Here is a 17,973-nt window from a genome sequence, read left to right on the forward strand (position 1 = left end):
CAATTCAGAGCTATTCTTTTTAATATTTTATTTGTGCCTCCCTGAGGATATAAACCTTTCAAAAGCGCTGTCTTATATATGTATACGTATAACATAAAAATATTGACATTGTGAATGACAATACACTTTGAGGGCAAAGTGATTCTTCAATATCTTACCTTAATTTTTTTCTAACAGGTCTACCTAACGATACTGCAGCTGAATGTTCATCTACTCATATTAAGGAGGAATCAGTCTCATGTGATGGAGGAAACCTCACAGACACTGACATTTATACACCCACAGATCATACACAATATACATCTACTGATATTAAGGGGGAATCAGTATCATGTGATGGAGGAAACCTCACAGTCACTGACATTTATACACCCACAGATCATACACAATATACATCTACTCATATTAAGGAGGAATCAGTCTCATGTGATGGGGGAAACCTCACAGACACTGACATTTATAAACCCACAGATCATACACAATATACTACTATTATTATTAAGGAGGAATCAGGGTCAAGTGAACAAGGAAACCTCACAGACACTGACATTTATACACCCACAGATCATACACAATATACTGCTATTCTTATTAAGGCGGAATCGGACTCAAGTGAACATGGAAATCTCACAGACACTGATATTTATACACCCACTGAACATGCACAATCTACTCATAATAACCCAGATCTTGTTAGACATCAGGGAAGTCAAACAGAAGATAAATCATATATTTGCTCTGAATGTAGAAAATGTTTTGATAATAATGGAAAGCTTGTTGTACCACAAAGAATTCACACAGGGGACAAACCATATTCTTGCTCCGATTGTGGGAAATGTTTTAAAACTAAGTCACATCTTCTTCGACATGAGAGAATTCACTCTGGAGAGAAACCGTATTCTTGCTCTGAATGTGAAAAATGTTTTAGTAGGAGGTCCGATCTGGTTATACATCAGAGAATTCACACAGGAGAAAAAACCTATTTATGCTCTGAATGTGGAGAATGTTTTATTAATCGGTACTATCTGGTTATGCATCAGAAAACTCACACAGGAGAGAAACCATATTCTTGCTCTGAATGTGGGAAATGTTTTGGCGTTAAATTAGATCTTGTTCGACATCAGAAAATTCATGCAGGAGAGAAACCGTATTCATGCTCCGATTGTGGGAAATGTTTTAAAACTAATTCACATCTTCTTCGACATCAGAGATTTCACACAGGGGACAAACCGTATTCTTGCTCCGATTGTGGGAAGTGTTTTAAAACTAAGACACATCTTCTTCGACATCAGAAACTTCACTCTGGAGTGAAACCGTATTCTTGCTCTGAATGTGTAAAATGTTTTAGTAGAAGGTCCGATCTGGTAATACATCAGAGACTTCACACAGGAGAAAAACCGTATTTATGCTCTGAATGTGGGGAATGTTTTGTGCGTAAAGGAGCTCTATCAGCACATGTCAAAACTCACATGTAAAATTGTATTTTCTTAATAGGTACATATAGTATAACATCCTATGTTACTTCTGTTAAATCATATCTTTATTCTCAATCAAGTGGCTTCTAATAAATGAATTAGGTCCAAATGTACATATTTCCAAATACAACATGGTTTCTATGTGCTTTAGTTAAGAAGTTACAGCACTGGCTGGACTCTTGTGGAGTAATATTATTTAGTTTGGCTAGCCTGAGTAATAGACTTGCTGCTTCATACCTTGTTACACACAGGTTAGGAACGCACACACCAGTAATCAAAAGGATTAATACATCAAAACTCTGTTACAAAAGTGTACATATTGGCACACAGTAGGCTTGTTAGTCAAATGGATTAACAATTCACACTTTCAATGGGTTAACATGGTGAAGCAATACTCTTCATAAAAGGCTAATAGGTTTGTTAGACTATCAAGGACAAAACTTATTAAATTTTAGTTTTAATATACAAAGGTACAGGGCATTTAGATATAATAAAAAGAGAACATATAATGACACAACAATGACTGCAAAGCAGTTATAGAAACAAATGGGATGATATGACAGAGAATAAAACTTATGTATCATAAACTGTATGCCTGGGACAAATAAGAATGAAATGGACAGTCCTTCAATTAGATTGAGTCCCAAGAGCTGACAATCTGCCCTCTCACACAGGGTATTTAAGCGGGTATCACTAGGAGGGCATTCAGAGGGGCAGTGTATATGCTAATGTGGGGGTGGAAATGTCCCCTGGCTGTTAACTGTAGTTTGTCCAAAAATTGACAAAAAGTTTTGACTTTCCATAACTTTTCTTGGACATATACCAGAGATATAACTCCCCCATAAATAAATCAGTCATAACCTCCCACACACTTACATATGAAATATGATGGAATTGCAACAACATCAAATATAATTTTGAAAGATATGTGACAACTGTGGTTTTTCTCTGCAGTTGGTATCTATACTTAACAACCTATTGTGCGTTTTTTACCCCTAACTACAGAGTGGCACACTGATTTCCCAAAATATGATATATGAAGGCATGTTCTTTGAAGTTAATATTTACTTCATACATAGGAAGCCTTTATCTTTTGCGTTCTCCTAAAAGGTTCACTAATTTACACCTCGTGGGCTAATTTGTTTTTACAATGCCTTAATTAATCTACTCTAAGTAGGAAAGGTGATGAATGATCAGAGGGTACACATGGCTGTGATCTGTATATGTTAAGTGAGTTTCCTGATAGAAGATCAAAGCTTAACCTAATTACCTTCCCCCTGGGCTGACAAACCAAATGTCTTTAAACAATGGGGGGAAATCACATTCATATTTAACAATTTAATATTTTATTTGGGCCCTCACTCTGACAACATGGAATTATCCTTTAAATATAGCTGATTCAATAAAAATGTCCCATGCAGCTTGGCAGAACTTTCCTCCTGAACTCAGTTATTTGTCAATATAACGTCAGCACCACTTTATATTATTTTTTTATAGCTGTAGAATATCTGCATTAGCCTTGATTATGAACCTTATTAAGCATTACATATAATGTGTCTGTATAAATAAAAATAGTTACTTGTATGATGTGTTTTTCATATCTATGTGTGTTCTATCTGCTCTGACAGTTATGTTAGTTCCATCACGGAACACTTTAATAATGACTGATGTCAGGAACGTCGTCGTTTGTCATTCAGGTTGACCAATCATTAATCATTAAATAAACTACATATAGAAGAGTCCCTCCACCTGCATGTAATGTTGGGAAATCTAAATTTTTCGGCTCCAACATCATAATTATGCTGGAGTACAGCATCAAATGATATCACATTCTTGACTGGCAATCTTCAACTTTCTAAATGAAGGGGATGGTGTTTAGTTCATAATCATGTAACACCCAGAAACTGCGGGGCACTAGGATCCTGTGGAAAAGTATAGTGTCATATAGTCATGCAGGAGAGACTCTAGGACCCAGGGAAAATTTAGGATGTGAGGCTGCTGGAAAGTTCCAGTGTTTTTGAGGCAGAGACTGTTGAGAGGAGGAGCCTCAGAGAGTGGGTGAGTGCTAAAGAAACATGAGAAGAGACATGTTTTTCTGGATGTTGTGCGTAAAAGTCAGGCCATTGTTGCTGATGAGAGTCAGACTGCTACAGAGAGCTGAGGTGTGTTGCCAGCTAGAACACAGTAATTGCAAAAACTTGAATATTGACACTAGTTAGTCAGATTAGAGCTGACAACTATCTACACAACAGGAAACAGGTCTGTGTAATCAAACAGACTGTATTCTCACTCATCTCCCAATATATATGTGCAGCATGATCCCAATTATAACTGAATTATAGACTGAATCACCAGTGCCTACTCTGAAGTAAACCCTGGTGTGATATATATGGATTTAAGAGATAATAAGAAAGATATAAAAGGGATTACAATCTCCTTCAAACAAAAGTAAATTCATTTTTCCCTGTCATATGATTTAAAGCAGCTGTGTCTTACTATTTTACTAGAGACCCTGCAGATTTGTGACCAGCGTACCTGACAGCTGCATTGCAGACCAGCTGATTTGCCGAAGTTTATGCAACAATGGAATGTGATAAAATTATTCAAATGTAGACTAATGTGAATCTGCAATGACGCACTCATAGATCCTAATTCAGTAACTCATGAGAATTGACTGACATTCAGCCAAACCTCATTGTTGATTTAACATACAGCTGAATCCTAGCAATGCTCCATGTAAAGGGGACTTAGCTGCATTTACAAGTGTCCCGACACCCTCTAGGATATCAGGGACAACATATAAATCAAGGCAGCTGGTCTTATCACTAGTTCTGAGACACCACAGACTTTCCCCTGTCACTGCTTGAAAATAAGATACACAGAATACTCGCTGCTTAATAGATATACAACTGAATGATAATAGGAGACAGAACAGTGGTTACACTGTCTCCTTCATAGTAACTAATGTAAATTCATGTTTTCCTATTAATGGATACAATGTAGCTATGTTATGTTATGCAATTCTAGACGCTACAAATCTGACAGCTGTGGTACGATATGAATATCATCAATAAATCTGATCACACATGTTAACGGATATGAGAAGTATTAATAAATCATCAGCATCTATTTATTTATATAGCGCCACTAATTCTGCAGCGCTGTAGAGAGAACTCATTCACATCAGTCCCTGCCCCATTGGAGCTTACAATCTAAATCCCCTAACGTACACACACACCGAGAGAGACTAAGGGCAATTTATTAGCAGCCAGTTAACCTACCAGTATGTTTTTGGACTGTGGGAAGAAACTGGAGCACCCGGAGGAATCCCACGCAAACACAGGGAGAACATACAAACTCCACACTGATAAGGCCATGGTTGGGAATCAAACTCATGACCTCAGTGCTGTGAGGCTGAAGTGCTAACCACTGAGCCTCCGTGCATAAGACCATATACACCACATAGTGACTACTAATAATCTATATAGCAGCACCATTATATTTATCACACATAACAGGAAAACTATTAGAACATCAGCTGTATTTCATTTAATCTGGTATACTTACTAGTACTGATAACATTAGAGGATTGAGGATCACATACCTACACATTATATCAGATAATGTAGTCTCGTAGATGCTATAGTGAGACACAGTGATTGAATATGGAATAAACTATTGATACAGTCAACTCCATAAATATTGGGACATTGACACAATTCTCATATTTTGGGTTCTATACACCACCACAATGGATTTGAAATGAAACTAACAAGATGTGCTTTACTGCAGACTTTCAGCTTTAATTTGAGGGTATTTACATCCAAATCAGGTGAACGGTGTAGGAATTACAACGGTTTCTATATGTGACTCCCACATTTTTATTTGGAAAATAACCTGTTCTGTGTGCCGTGCCAAACAGTATCTAATTTGGTGCTAAACCTGTGTCTTTCCTAGCAGTGTTTCTTATTGAGTGCAGGGCCATAGGTAAACATGAGATCCATGGCAGTCCTGTTTCAGCCATTATTTTCTTTATTTTCAATTTCAGAGTACCATTAAGGCGCTCCACACATCCCGAACTTTTGGGGTCTGTAGGGAGTGTGAAGGGCAGATATGATTCCCATGTCTTTTAACAGTACCTGGAATCCTTGCCCTGTAAAGTGTATCCCTCTGTCACTTACAATGACCTCTGGTACCCAATATCAGCAGATTACCTCACTCGTAATTTTCTTGGCTACTGCTTTAGCATTTGCTTTCTTATACAGCCATGTCTCCAGCCAGTGACTAAAGAAGTCGACACAGGCGAGCACATTCTCAAAGCCCGAGCATTTGGGAAGTTGTATAAAGTCTATCTGTATCCTCTTATAGGGATACTGTGTCTGGGGTGTGCTTTTCCATGGGACAGACCTTCCCGGATTATACTGTGCACAGATTAGGCATCCTGCCACTAACGCCTGTGCTGCTTGGCGAACCCTGGTGCTATCCATAACCTATTAGTGAATGCAACCATAGCATCTTCCCCCAGATGCACTTTCCCGTGTGCTATATTGGCCATAATGGAATAAAGTGCTTTTGGCAGACACAAACGCTGACCTTTACACCACTCTCTTTGCACTTCTAGTGCTCCATGTCTTGCCCAAGTCTTTTTCTCATTCTCTGTTGCTTGTTTCTGCATAATTTGGAGTGTGGTATGGTCAAACTTGGGGTCAGGGGTCACCATGTAAATAGACTCCCCTTGGGGTACTGGGGCTATGGCGGCTTCTCATGCGGCCTGGTCTACCAGTCTATTTCCCTTAGCTTCGGGGGTAGTGTCTCTGTGTGTGTCTTCACCTTCAATTAGTTTGGAGGGCAGCTGGAATTCAGTGAATAGTGCCCTGGCATGTTCAGCATGTCGACTGGTTTGCTTGCTAAACCCATAAGTCCCTACTTTTTTATATAGGACCATAATCATGCGCAATTCCAAAGGCATAACTTGAATCAATGTAAATGTTTACTCTTTGTCCTTTTGCATATATGCATGCAAGTGTCAGGGCCTTCGCTTCAGCTTCTTGTGCTGACGTGACTCGGTAGAGTCAGTTGAATCACTATTTCTGTGTGTGAGGTTACAGCACACCTGTATAAGAAACACCATCTATGTGGTAGCGTAAGATGTCTGCATTTGGTAGCGGTGTATCTTTAATGTCAGATAAAACCAAAGATCCTTGTCTCATTAGGATGTAAGCTCGTATGAGCAGGGCACCCTCCCCTCGTGTCTCCATACCTGTTCTTCCGCTCCGTCTTTACTGCATATGACTGGCCGGAGTTTCTGAAGTATTGGTATTTTTTGTTCATTGTTCTGTATGGTTTCACCCTGTATAGTCTACTGTTAGTACTGTGTGCGGCGCTGCGGATACCTTGTGGCGCCTAACAAATAAATGATAATAATAATAATAATTAGTTCTAAACAATCATATTCAGAAAAATGTTGTGTTTGCATTTTTTCTTCCTGTTCAAGCTGGGATGGGATTCCCCCAAATCCCTAGGGGAACCCTGATATATACAGGTACTTCTCCCATCTTTTGAAACTTGCTGCAATAAGGCAGCAGGATTCAACATTGTGCACCGCTCAATTGTAACGTTACAGGGAGTTAGCGTGCTACTTCATATTTGGTAAGTCTGGCTGCTGAGAGGTTTTTTGTTTGTGCTTGATTTAAAATTTCTGTTACTGCATGTGGCACCATTGGGGTTATTGGGTGCCCTAGCACAATATCTGTACTTTTTCCAAACACTATGGCCACTGCAGTCATTGCTCGTATGACTGGGTCTAATTGTGCTGAGTAGTATGCAAGTGACCTTAGCCTGCGACCATGTATCTGTGTCAGTACTCCTTGTGTGTGTGCACTGACTTCATAACAAAATAATGTGAAAGGCTTGTCATAATCTGGCAAAGTCAATGCTGGCGCTGAAGTTACTTCAGCTTAAAATTGGTTAAACATTTGACTCTGCTCAGAGGAGAGTATAAATGACTTGCTATCATCCAGAAGTGCTATTGCAGGCGCACAGATAATAGCTCTTAAAGTCTTAAGGCTTTTTTCATTTATGTACAAACATTGAATTCCCATCAATGCATTACCATACCCATGATACAAAGAGGTATTTACAGTATATGATGATTATAGCACAGTGAATAAGGGCAGTGAATGTCTTTACAACACTGATTGACTCAAAACTATTATGAGGATAAAAAATAAAAACCTTTTGTTATCTACCATAATTTGAAATTACATTGCATTACTTTGTTTCAAACCATCTGATATAAAATTTGGTTAAAACAAACCCAAACACTATTTCATATTCAACTATGTTAGTCCATTTCTCCTTTTCTCTTTAAAAGCACATTAGTCATTACTCAGCAGAGTCTACGTTATTTAAAGCCTTCATTAGTTTATACTTATGTTTGTTGTGGCTGTAGACCAAAACATATTGCAAACTTATATTCATTGGAAGTTGGATCAATGCAATCTGGATTGCCTAAAGGGTCTTTGTAGTTGGAGACCTTCTGTGAAGAAAAAAACTTTTGCATAGAGATTAATTCACTAGGAATTACAGTAACTATCATGCTTGTCAGTATCAGTACACCGTTATCAAGTAACCAGTAAACATTTTTGTGCACTGAACAGCTGCTAAAAGCTTAACTGTTACGCTGTGCGTTCCATGCCATGAAAATATGATTTCCTCAAAGGGGCAGTCCCTAATCTCACAAACAGGGTATGTCAAAGTGACGAGACCTGGGCGTTCAAAGCCACTCCTTTCTCATCATCACCTAGTACAGCCCCTTTGAATGACACTAATATGTTTTCCGGGTTTACAAACATTCAATATGTAATCTTGGTTCCAGGCTTTCAGCCATTTGAAAGCAACACTGCTTCTCTCATAAATCAGAGTACTCTCGTTAGACACCTCACATTGTGTCTGTAAATCACTCAACATTTTCTCAACAAAATCTCCAGTCACCAAATATTCACACATATTTCCAGATTCTGTGATTTCCATGTTGAAAGTACAAATATATTCATTTACAGACAGCATTTTCTTTCAGCCATTTCTTCATGGGCATAACAAACCCTCCTGATTTCTGAGAACATTCATCAGCGCCATTTTAACACAGATTAAAACTGCTTGTAATATCTGCATGTAAAAGCTCACTCCCACAATTCTCAACTTCATTAAAGAGAAAGCTATTTTTCTCAACTTCAGAAACAAAATTATTTTGTACAAATACAGAAACAGCCAGCTGAAAGTCACTGTGTTCTTCTGACACTATCTACATTATTTACAGTCTTGTTTGTCCACTGAATCGTGCAGTGACGGACCAAAGATTTTAAAACTTCTTTTGCATCTCTTCAAAAAGCTTACAATTAAGCAATGCAGGCATTACATTTACAAATGTACAACTTTTTCAACTTTGAAACATGTCTCTTGTAAAACGGTCAAGACAAACACGGATCTCCCTCACACACAGTAAGACGGAGATAAAACTCACATACAGAGAAAAAAAATTAACTGTTATCTTCCAGCCTACTGCTGTGGAACTACAAGTCCCAGCATTAAATTAAATACAATTCAGCTTCAATATGCTCAGCACTCTGGACATATTTTTTTACTCTTGAAATACTGAAGCATACGTGAAGAAACTTTTTATCAATGTTACATACTGTCACGGGCACTAGGAGTCTTTACCCAGGGATCACCAGGTGATAGGCTTACCAGAGCAGTATAGATGGTAATATGGTACTCTGGTAGCAGGGTGATCACGGAACAGGAAATAGCAGATGATGGAGATGCTCAGGAAAGTCTATGACTAGCAGCACTGGTAATATGGATGTAGAAATACACGAGGAACTGTATGGACAAAGGACACGTGAGGGTAGTCAGTGGTCTGCGGTAGCAAGTTGTACCACTGCTTTAGTGAGGAGGAATGTCCAACAGAAACGAGGAGGTGATGAGAGTCTGCGGATAGGAATCAGTTGTAGCAGTCTCGAGGAAACACGGGAGAGATGAGATGAGCTGAAGACTGAAGCGCACGGAGGCAGCGGATAGGAATCAGCCAAACAGTCACGATGAAACACAGGCGAGTTGAAGTAGATTGAAGACTGTAGTGCACGGAGGCAGCGGATAGGAATCAGCTAACAGTCATGATGGCACACAGGTGAGTTGAAGTAGATTGAAGACTGTAGTGCACGGAGGCAGCGGATAGGAATCAGCTAACAGTCACGATGATACATAGCAGAGTTGAAGTGGCTTGAAGACTGTAGTGCACGGAGGCAGCGGATAGGAATCAGCTAACAGTCACGATGATACACAGGAGGGTTGAAGTGGTTAGGAAACCACAGGAGTAGAAGTGGTCTGGAAACCACAGGAGTAGAAGTGGTTTGGAAACCACAGGAATCAGCAGCGCTGAATACACGAGGAAACACAGGAACACCTTCAGAGGCTCATGGGGAATGAGACTCCAAGATCAGGCAACGTGGTATTGACCACAGGTGCTTAATATAGGGAGTGTTGCCTGATCTGCCAATTAAGTTAAAGGGACAGGTACTGAAGGGTTTGAAAGGGCTGCGCATGCGCAGACCCTCAGGATGGAGGACGGCCACGGTTCCTAAATGTACGGGAAGAAGCACTCACAGTCCGGTGAGTGACAGTACCCCCCCTTTTAAAGGTGGGCACAGAACGCCTGGAACCGGGCTTGTCCGGATTTTGAGAATAAAACTTCTTAAGAAGAGCTGGGGCGTTGAGATCTTCAGCTTTGATCCATGAACGCTCCTCAGGACCAAAGCCCTTCCAATGAACGAGGAAACGGAGAACTCCTCGCGAAATTTTTGCGTCCAATACCTGAGTAATCTCGAAATCTTCCTCCTGATGAACTTGAACTGGCTGAGGTGCTGAAGGAGGAGTCGAGAAACGGTTGATGATGAGAGGTTTGAGCAAGGACACATGGAAGGCATTGGAAATACGAAGATTCTTAGGAAGTAGAAGTTTAACACAAACTGGATTTATTACTTGAATGATCCTATATGGACCAATAAAACGAGGAGCGAATTTCATAGATGGGACCTTCAAACGAATATTTTTGGTAGATAACCAGACACGATCTCCAATTTTTAGTGGTGGAATAGCCCGCCTCTTCTTATCTGCGAAAGACTTATATTTGGTAGATGTCTTCTTTAAACAGGTTTTGACCTGAGACCAGATATTTTTGAAGGTCTGACAAACAGTCTCTACAGCAGGAACTTGGGTGGGAGGGAGGGCAGGAAATTCCGGAAAAGACGGATGGTGACCGTAAACCACAAAGAATGGAGTTTTGGATGATGACTCATGGTACATGTTGTTATGGGCGAATTCAGCCCAAGGAAGCAATTCTACCCAGTTGTCTTGATTGGCTGATGAGAACATCCTTATAAAGGTCTCGAGATCTTGATTGACCCGTTCAGTTTGTCCGTTTGATTGCGGATGGTAAGAAGATGAGAGTGCTAATCGTATGCCCAAGGTTTTACAAAGGGCCCGCCAGAATCTGGAAACGAATTGTACTCCTCTATCTGACACAATCTCAGACGGACATCCATGGATACGAAAGATTTCTTTAACGAAATGTTCAGCCAGAGTAGACGAGGAAGGCAAACCAGACAAAGGGACAAAATGAGCCATCTTCGAAAATCTGTCTACCACTACCCAAATAGTATTATAATTTTTACTAGGTGGCAGATCAGTAACAAAGTCCATACTAATATGGGTCCAGGGCTTGGACTGAATGGGTAGTAATTGCAGCAACCCTGCTGGAGTTCTGCGGGAAGATTTAAACTGAGAACACAACTCACAGGAAGCAATAAACTCTTTGACGTCTCTCCTCATCGAGGGCCACCAGTAACTTCGAGAGAGAATCTCAAATGTCTTGCGTTCACCGGCGTGTCCAGAAAAACGAGAAGAATGGAACCACGAAAGGATTTTCCTTCTCAGAGTAGGAGGCACGAGGGTCTTCCCAAATGGTAGCATTTTGGTGGAAGAAGCAGCCAGCGAGATACATTTGGGGTCTAGTATAGAATGGTTGGAAAACTCTTCAACGTCAGAGGACGTCACAAAAGCTCGAGATAGAGCGTCAGCTTTCTTGTTCTTGGCAGCTGGTTTGAAGGTTATAATTAATTCGAAACGGGAAAAGAAAAGAGACCATCTTGCTTGACGAGGATTCAAGCATTGAGCAGACTGTAGATATGACAGGTTCTTATGATCCGTGAAAATCGTCACCGGATGACGAGCTCCTTCCAATAAGTATCTCCACTCCTCTAATGCAACTTTGATAGCCAGCAACTCCTTGTCCCCGATCGTATAATTTTTCTCTGCAGGCAGGAGACCCCGAGAGTAAAAGGCACAAGGATGGAATTTTTGTTGCTCCGAGCGTTGGGAGAGAATGTCTCCTAAGCCCACATTAGAGGCATCAACTTCTAGGAAGAAGGGAAGTGTCACATCAGGCTGTCGAAGAATGGGAGCAGAGGAGAAGGACTCTTTAAGAATTTGAAAGGCTTGGAGAGCCTCGGATGACCATTGCTTAGTATTAGCCCCTTTACGAGTCAGGGCCACAATAGGAGATGCAATGGACGAGAAGTCTTGAATGAAGCGTCTATAGTAATTGGCGAAACCTAAAAAACGCTGGATAGCACGAAGAGTAGTTGGCTGGGGCCAATGTAATACAGCATTCACCTTGTCTGGATCCATCTTCAGGCCAACTCCGGAAACAATATACCCCAAGAATGGAATCTGGGGCAACTCGAATGAACATTTTTCTAGTTTGCAGAATAATGAATTTTTCCGGAGTCTGGAGAGGACCTCTGCCACATGTTGGTGATGAGAAGGCAGGTCCTGTGAAAAGATCAATATGTCGTCCAGGTAGACAACGACACATACATATAATAAGTCCCGAAAGATCTCATTAACGAAGCCTTGGAAAACAGCGGGGGCATTGCACAACCCGAAAGGCATTACTAGATATTCATAATGCCCATCTCTGGTGTTGAACGCTGTCTTCCATTCGTCACCGGGACGGATTCTAATTAAATTATAGGCACCACGAAGATCCAACTTGGTAAAGATCCGAGCTCCCTTGATGCGATCAAATAACTCAGTGATCAACGGAATGGGATACCGATTCTTAATAGTAATGGCGTTGAGTCCACGAAAATCTATGCAGGGGCGTAGTGATCCATCCTTCTTTTTTACGAAGAAGAACCCGGCTCCAGCAGGAGAGGTGGAAAGTCGAATAAACCCTCGCTGGAGATTCTCCTGGATGTACTCAGATGTGGCTTGAGTTTCAGGTAACGAAAGTGGATAGACCCGACCCCTGGGAGGAGTCTTGCCAGGTAGAAGATCGATCGGACAATCCCAAGAACGATGAGGAGGAAGACGTTCAGACTGAGCTTTATCAAAAACATCGGCAAATGAAGCATACTGAGGAGGGAGTCCCGGTGAGGAAGATGAGATGGAAGATTGCTGTACTTTAAGAGGAATGACTTGAGAAAGACAACGATGATGACATTCAGCTCCCCAAGACGTAACTTGAGGAGTGCGCCAGTCAATCTGGGGAGAGTGACATTGAAGCCATGGAAGGCCTAAGACAATCGGACTTGTCGTAACTGGAAGAATTAAAAACGAAATTTCTTCATGGTGTAGCACACCAATCTGAAGTGTTACTGGAGACGTACTCTGGGTGATGAGACCATTGATGAGACGTGATCCATCTATAGCAGTCACAGTAATCGGTGTTTTCAAAGTAATCACTGGTAGGGACCATTGATTCACTAGGGATTTAGAAATGAAATTTCCTGCTGCTCCAGAATCAATCAATGCCTGTGACTCAAAGGATTTGGTAGCAAAGGAAATCGTAACATCAAAAGCGCAAACTTTTAATTTCATAGAAGATGGAGAGGACTCCAGGGACCCTAACTTCACCTCTCCAGAACTAGTTATGGGCCTGGCATTTCCCGATTTCTTAGGGCAAGAACTGAGCATATGTGTGGAATCAGCACAATAGATACAAAGTCTATTCTTTACTCTTCGTTTCCTCTCTTCTAAAGATAATTTGGAACGTCCTATCTCCATGGGAATCACGGAAGGTGAAGCTGGACGAAACTGAGGGGTTGAGCGAAGAGGTGCTTTAACTGGAGTTGTTTTCTCAGATTCTCTTTCACGAAACCTCATGTCTACACGATGGCAAAGAGAGATCAAATCTTCTAGTGACGAAGGAAGCTCTTGGGTAGTCAGTGCATCTTTAATTTTATCGGAGAGCCCCTGCCAGAAGGCGGCAATTAATGCTTCAGTGTTCCACTGAAGTTCAGAGGCTTAGATCCTAAATTGAATGACGTACTGGCCTACTGTAAGCTGGAAGCAGCGGAGGTCACACGACCTGGTTCATCGAACACACTTCGGAACATAGAAATGAATTTGGCACTATCTTGTAATACAGGATCGTTCCTTTCCCACAGAGGGGAGGCCCAAGCCAGAGCTTGTCCAGAAAACAATGAGATAAGATAGGCCACTCTGGAACGGTGGGTAGAAAAATTTTGGGGTTGGAGCTCAAAATGAACTGAGCATTGGTTGAGAAAACCCCTACAAGTTTTGGGGTCTCCATCGTACTTGGACGGAGTAGGCAGGTGAAGCGTGGGAGCTGTAGACACCTGGGATGGCACTGGGGAAACGGAGGAAAGCACAGGAGCTTCAACATTAGCTGTAACAGACTGTCCAGATGGTCCTTGGGAGGCTAACGACTGGTAGCATTGAAGTAACAGCTGTTGGCGAGCATCCTGTTGCTCCACACGGGTAACCAGATGCTGCAGCATCTCTTTGGCTGTAGGTTCCGTATCTGGGTCTGTCATGGCCTGATCTTACTGTCACGGGCACTAGGAGTCTTTACCCAGGGATCACCAGGTGATAGGCTTACCAGAGCAGTATAGATGGTAATATGGTACTCTGGTAGCAGGGTGATCACGGAACAGGAAATAGCAGATGATGGAGATGCTCAGGAAAGTCTATGACTAGCAGCACTGGTAATATGGATGTAGAAATACACGAGGAACTGTATGGACAAAGGACACGTGAGGGTAGTCAGTGGTCTGCGGTAGAAAGTTGTACCACTGCTATAGTGAGGAGGAATGTCCAACATAAACGAGGAGGTGATGAGAGTCAGCGGTCTGCGGATAGGAATCAGTTGTAGCAGTCTCGAGGAAACACGGGAGAGATGAGATGAGCTGAAGACTGAAGCGCACGGAGGCAGCGGATAGGAATCAGCCAAACAGTCACGATGAAACACAGGCGAGTTGAAGTAGATTGAAGACTGTAGTGCACGGAGGCAGCGGATAGGAATCAGCTAACAGTCACGATGATACATAGCAGAGTTGAAGTGGCTTGAAGACTGTAGTGCACGGAGGCAGCGGATAGGAATCAGCTAACAGTCACGATGATACACAGGAGGGTTGAAGTGGTTAGGAAACCACAGGAGTAGAAGTGGTCTGGAAACCACAGGAGTAGAAGTGGTTTGGAAACCACAGGAATCAGCAGCGCTGAATACACGAGGAAACACAGGAACACCTTCAGAGGCTCATGGGGAATGAGACTCCAAGATCAGGCAACGTGGTATTGACCACAGGTGCTTAATATAGGGAGTGTTGCCTGATCTGCCAATTAAGTTAAAGGGACAGGTACTGAAGGGTTTGAAAGGGCTGCGCATGCGCAGACCCTCAGGATGGAGGACGGCCACGGTTCCTAAATGTATGGGAAGAAGCACTCACAGTCCGGTGAGTGACACATACATTGCCAGATAACAAAATACAGAGTCCTTATCTCAACACACTGAAATCTTTTACACAGAATAAGGAAGGGGCACATTTCACTCTTTCAGCTGTGCAGCATCAAACATACATTTTTAGTACACAACCTACTTGATTCATTATTTTAGTCATTATATCACTTAGCTTGTGATACATTTAGCCTATCCACATATATTGCGACTTTCCAGATCTCTTAACTTTTCTTTGCCACCTCAAACAATCTCTTCGGGTTTGGTCTCAATACTCTGTTTTTCTTGTCACATTACCGCTTGCAACACCCTCATTTCTCCATCCACACATAACAATTCCTTCTTTGGCTATCTCCGCTTTCTTGACACATTACTTGCAGACCTTCTACTCCCCCATATCCTAGAAATCTGCGCATCATTTCTATGGGGGGGGTTGCTGTCATTTATCTGCTTACTGTCTATATTCACCATATTGAAATGATTCTGTTAAGTCCCAATAGAGACTCTGATCTAGTTTCTGTTGGTTGTCCTATTAATGGACGTCCCGTTCTGTGGACTTCTAACAGTGACTGTCCGGTTCTTTGGGCTCCGTAAACTTGATGTCCCTTTTGGACTCCTCATACTGGATGTCCGGTTCTGTGGGCTCCATACACTGGATGCCCCTTTTGGACTCCTTACACTGGATGTCCGGTTCTGTGGGCTCTGTGCACTGGATGCCCCTTTTGGACTCCTTACACTGGATGCCCATGCAGAATAGCCTTTCTGATAGTATCTGGGATGAAGGTCTGAAAACTCTTTCTAAACTTCTTGACAAAGTTCTGGGGATGGTGTTCGTGTATCACACATGCACTCAAAATTCACTCATCTTTCAGAAATCTAATTACCAATACAATTACAGTAAACAAATTGAGTTAGTAATTACTGTATAAATCTGAGACTTACAGATCTGCGTGCCTGATACCTTAGACGGACATGAATAATCTCTAAACAGAGGAGCCTGACGAGTAGAAAACTCTACTCACCCAGGTTATAGTCAGAGTCCTGTGTCCAGGGCGACCTCCAGTTTTTTTTCTGTCCTTGGCTCAGGTCAGCAGTCTCGGTGGAACCTCCAATGCTGTCGAATCTAAATCAGATTGTTCACCTGTAAGTGTCAGTTTATCAGTTATGAGCTCATCAGCTGGAGAGAATTAAATACACTGTATGGTTTGCATGTACAATTAGCTCTGCTTTATTAGTTACAAGTCCATATCTATATAGCAAAAATCATGTATTACAGAAAACTACTCCCCAAAAGGTTTTAACCACTCGTGCTCACTTTACACAGATTTTGCTACATTCTCACACAGGAATACTCCCCAGGGGGGAGTTGTTTTATCTCCTGTGCTGCCATATTCAAGGTCATGAGCACAGTCTCTTGCAAACAATGAATAACTCCTACAAACTAGTTGTATCTAATCTGTCTTTAAGCTATAAGAGAACAAAATGGCTATAAGGCAACAAGATGGCGTCAGCTTAGCAAAATCACATTTCTCAGACCCAAGTGTCTCTTTCTGCAACCTTCAGAGATGTGGTACTGGTCATCAACACTTGCTATGGGCCTTCCCAACGGTCTGTTAAACAACCTGAGCGTAAGAAATTGCGGATCATAACATATTCCCCAGGTTCAACATTGTGACAGTTCGTTTCTGCCATACCAGGTGACAGCATTTTCAGTTTGTTGTTGTTGTTTTAGCTGTCTGCTCATTTTTATGAGATATTCCACAGTCACTTCATTATTGCATTTCAAATTGTCCTGTGGACTTATGATCAAATGAGGTTGTCTGTCAAAGGGGGACAGATTAAGAGGTCTGGGAGTGGTTCTGATGCTATGGAGGACTAGTGGCAAAGCTTCTGGCCACGCCAACCTAGTTTCAGCCATTATCTTACTCAGCTTTTTCTTTATGGTACTGTTTACCCTTTCCACCTTACCACTGGCTTGTGGTCGGTAAGGAGTATGAAATCTGCTACTGATGCCCATAAGGTTACACATGTCCTGGAAGATATCACCAGTAAAGTGGGTACCCCTATCACTTTCTATGATTCTATGGATACCGTACCTACACACAAATTCCTGAACAATTTTCTTTGCAGTGAACACAGCACTATTAGTGGCTGCTGGATATGCCTCTACCCAACTGGAAAACACATCAGTACACATATTTGAAATTCCTGCAAGGTGGTAATTGGATATAGTCAATTTGTATTACCTGAAAAGGTCCGTCTGTAGGAGGGATATGGGATGGCTCAGTTGGTATTGTCTTCCCGACATTTTTCCTCAAACAAATAAGACAGGACATTGTCTTCTTAAAAACCTGAGAGGAAAAGCCAGGTGCACACCAGTATGCTCTCACTAGTTTGTGTCACGATCCGCGGCGGTACTTACAGCTGCCGCGGCTCGCTTACTGTGCCTTCTGGTGTCTCGGCCGTCACCTTGACGACCGGGACGTCACTTCCGGATCCTGGCCGACCGTTGCCCTGGAAGCTTCTTGTCCTGTGCTGCGTCCCGGCAGCGGAGGAGGCCGGGCGCGCACGCGCAGCGGGGTGGAACCTCTGGCTTGATTGGGTAAGCCTTGTACTAGCCTGTGGGCTAATTTATGTGCTGTTACAAATTAATTAGGCAGGCGGCTGTGAGTGATTCAG

The 17,973-nt window shown here is 41.9% G+C and overlaps 1 protein-coding gene across 1 annotated transcript in view; it reads left to right on the forward strand.

The window, feature by feature from the left end:
• The window catches only part of LOC142095500 (uncharacterized), a 66,767-nt gene extending 63,708 nt beyond the window's left edge, over positions 1 to 3,059 (forward strand). The window contains 1 exon segment of the mRNA XM_075178445.1: positions 178 to 3,059. Coding sequence (XP_075034546.1) covers positions 178 to 1,475 — 1,298 coding nt within the window. The 3' untranslated portion in view covers positions 1,476 to 3,059.
• The last annotated feature ends 14,914 nt before the right edge of the window (positions 3,060 to 17,973 follow it).

The sequence above is a fragment of the Mixophyes fleayi genome, chromosome 6 (assembly GCF_038048845.1).
Source record: "Mixophyes fleayi isolate aMixFle1 chromosome 6, aMixFle1.hap1, whole genome shotgun sequence".
Classification (NCBI taxonomy): Eukaryota; Metazoa; Chordata; class Amphibia; order Anura; family Limnodynastidae; genus Mixophyes; species Mixophyes fleayi.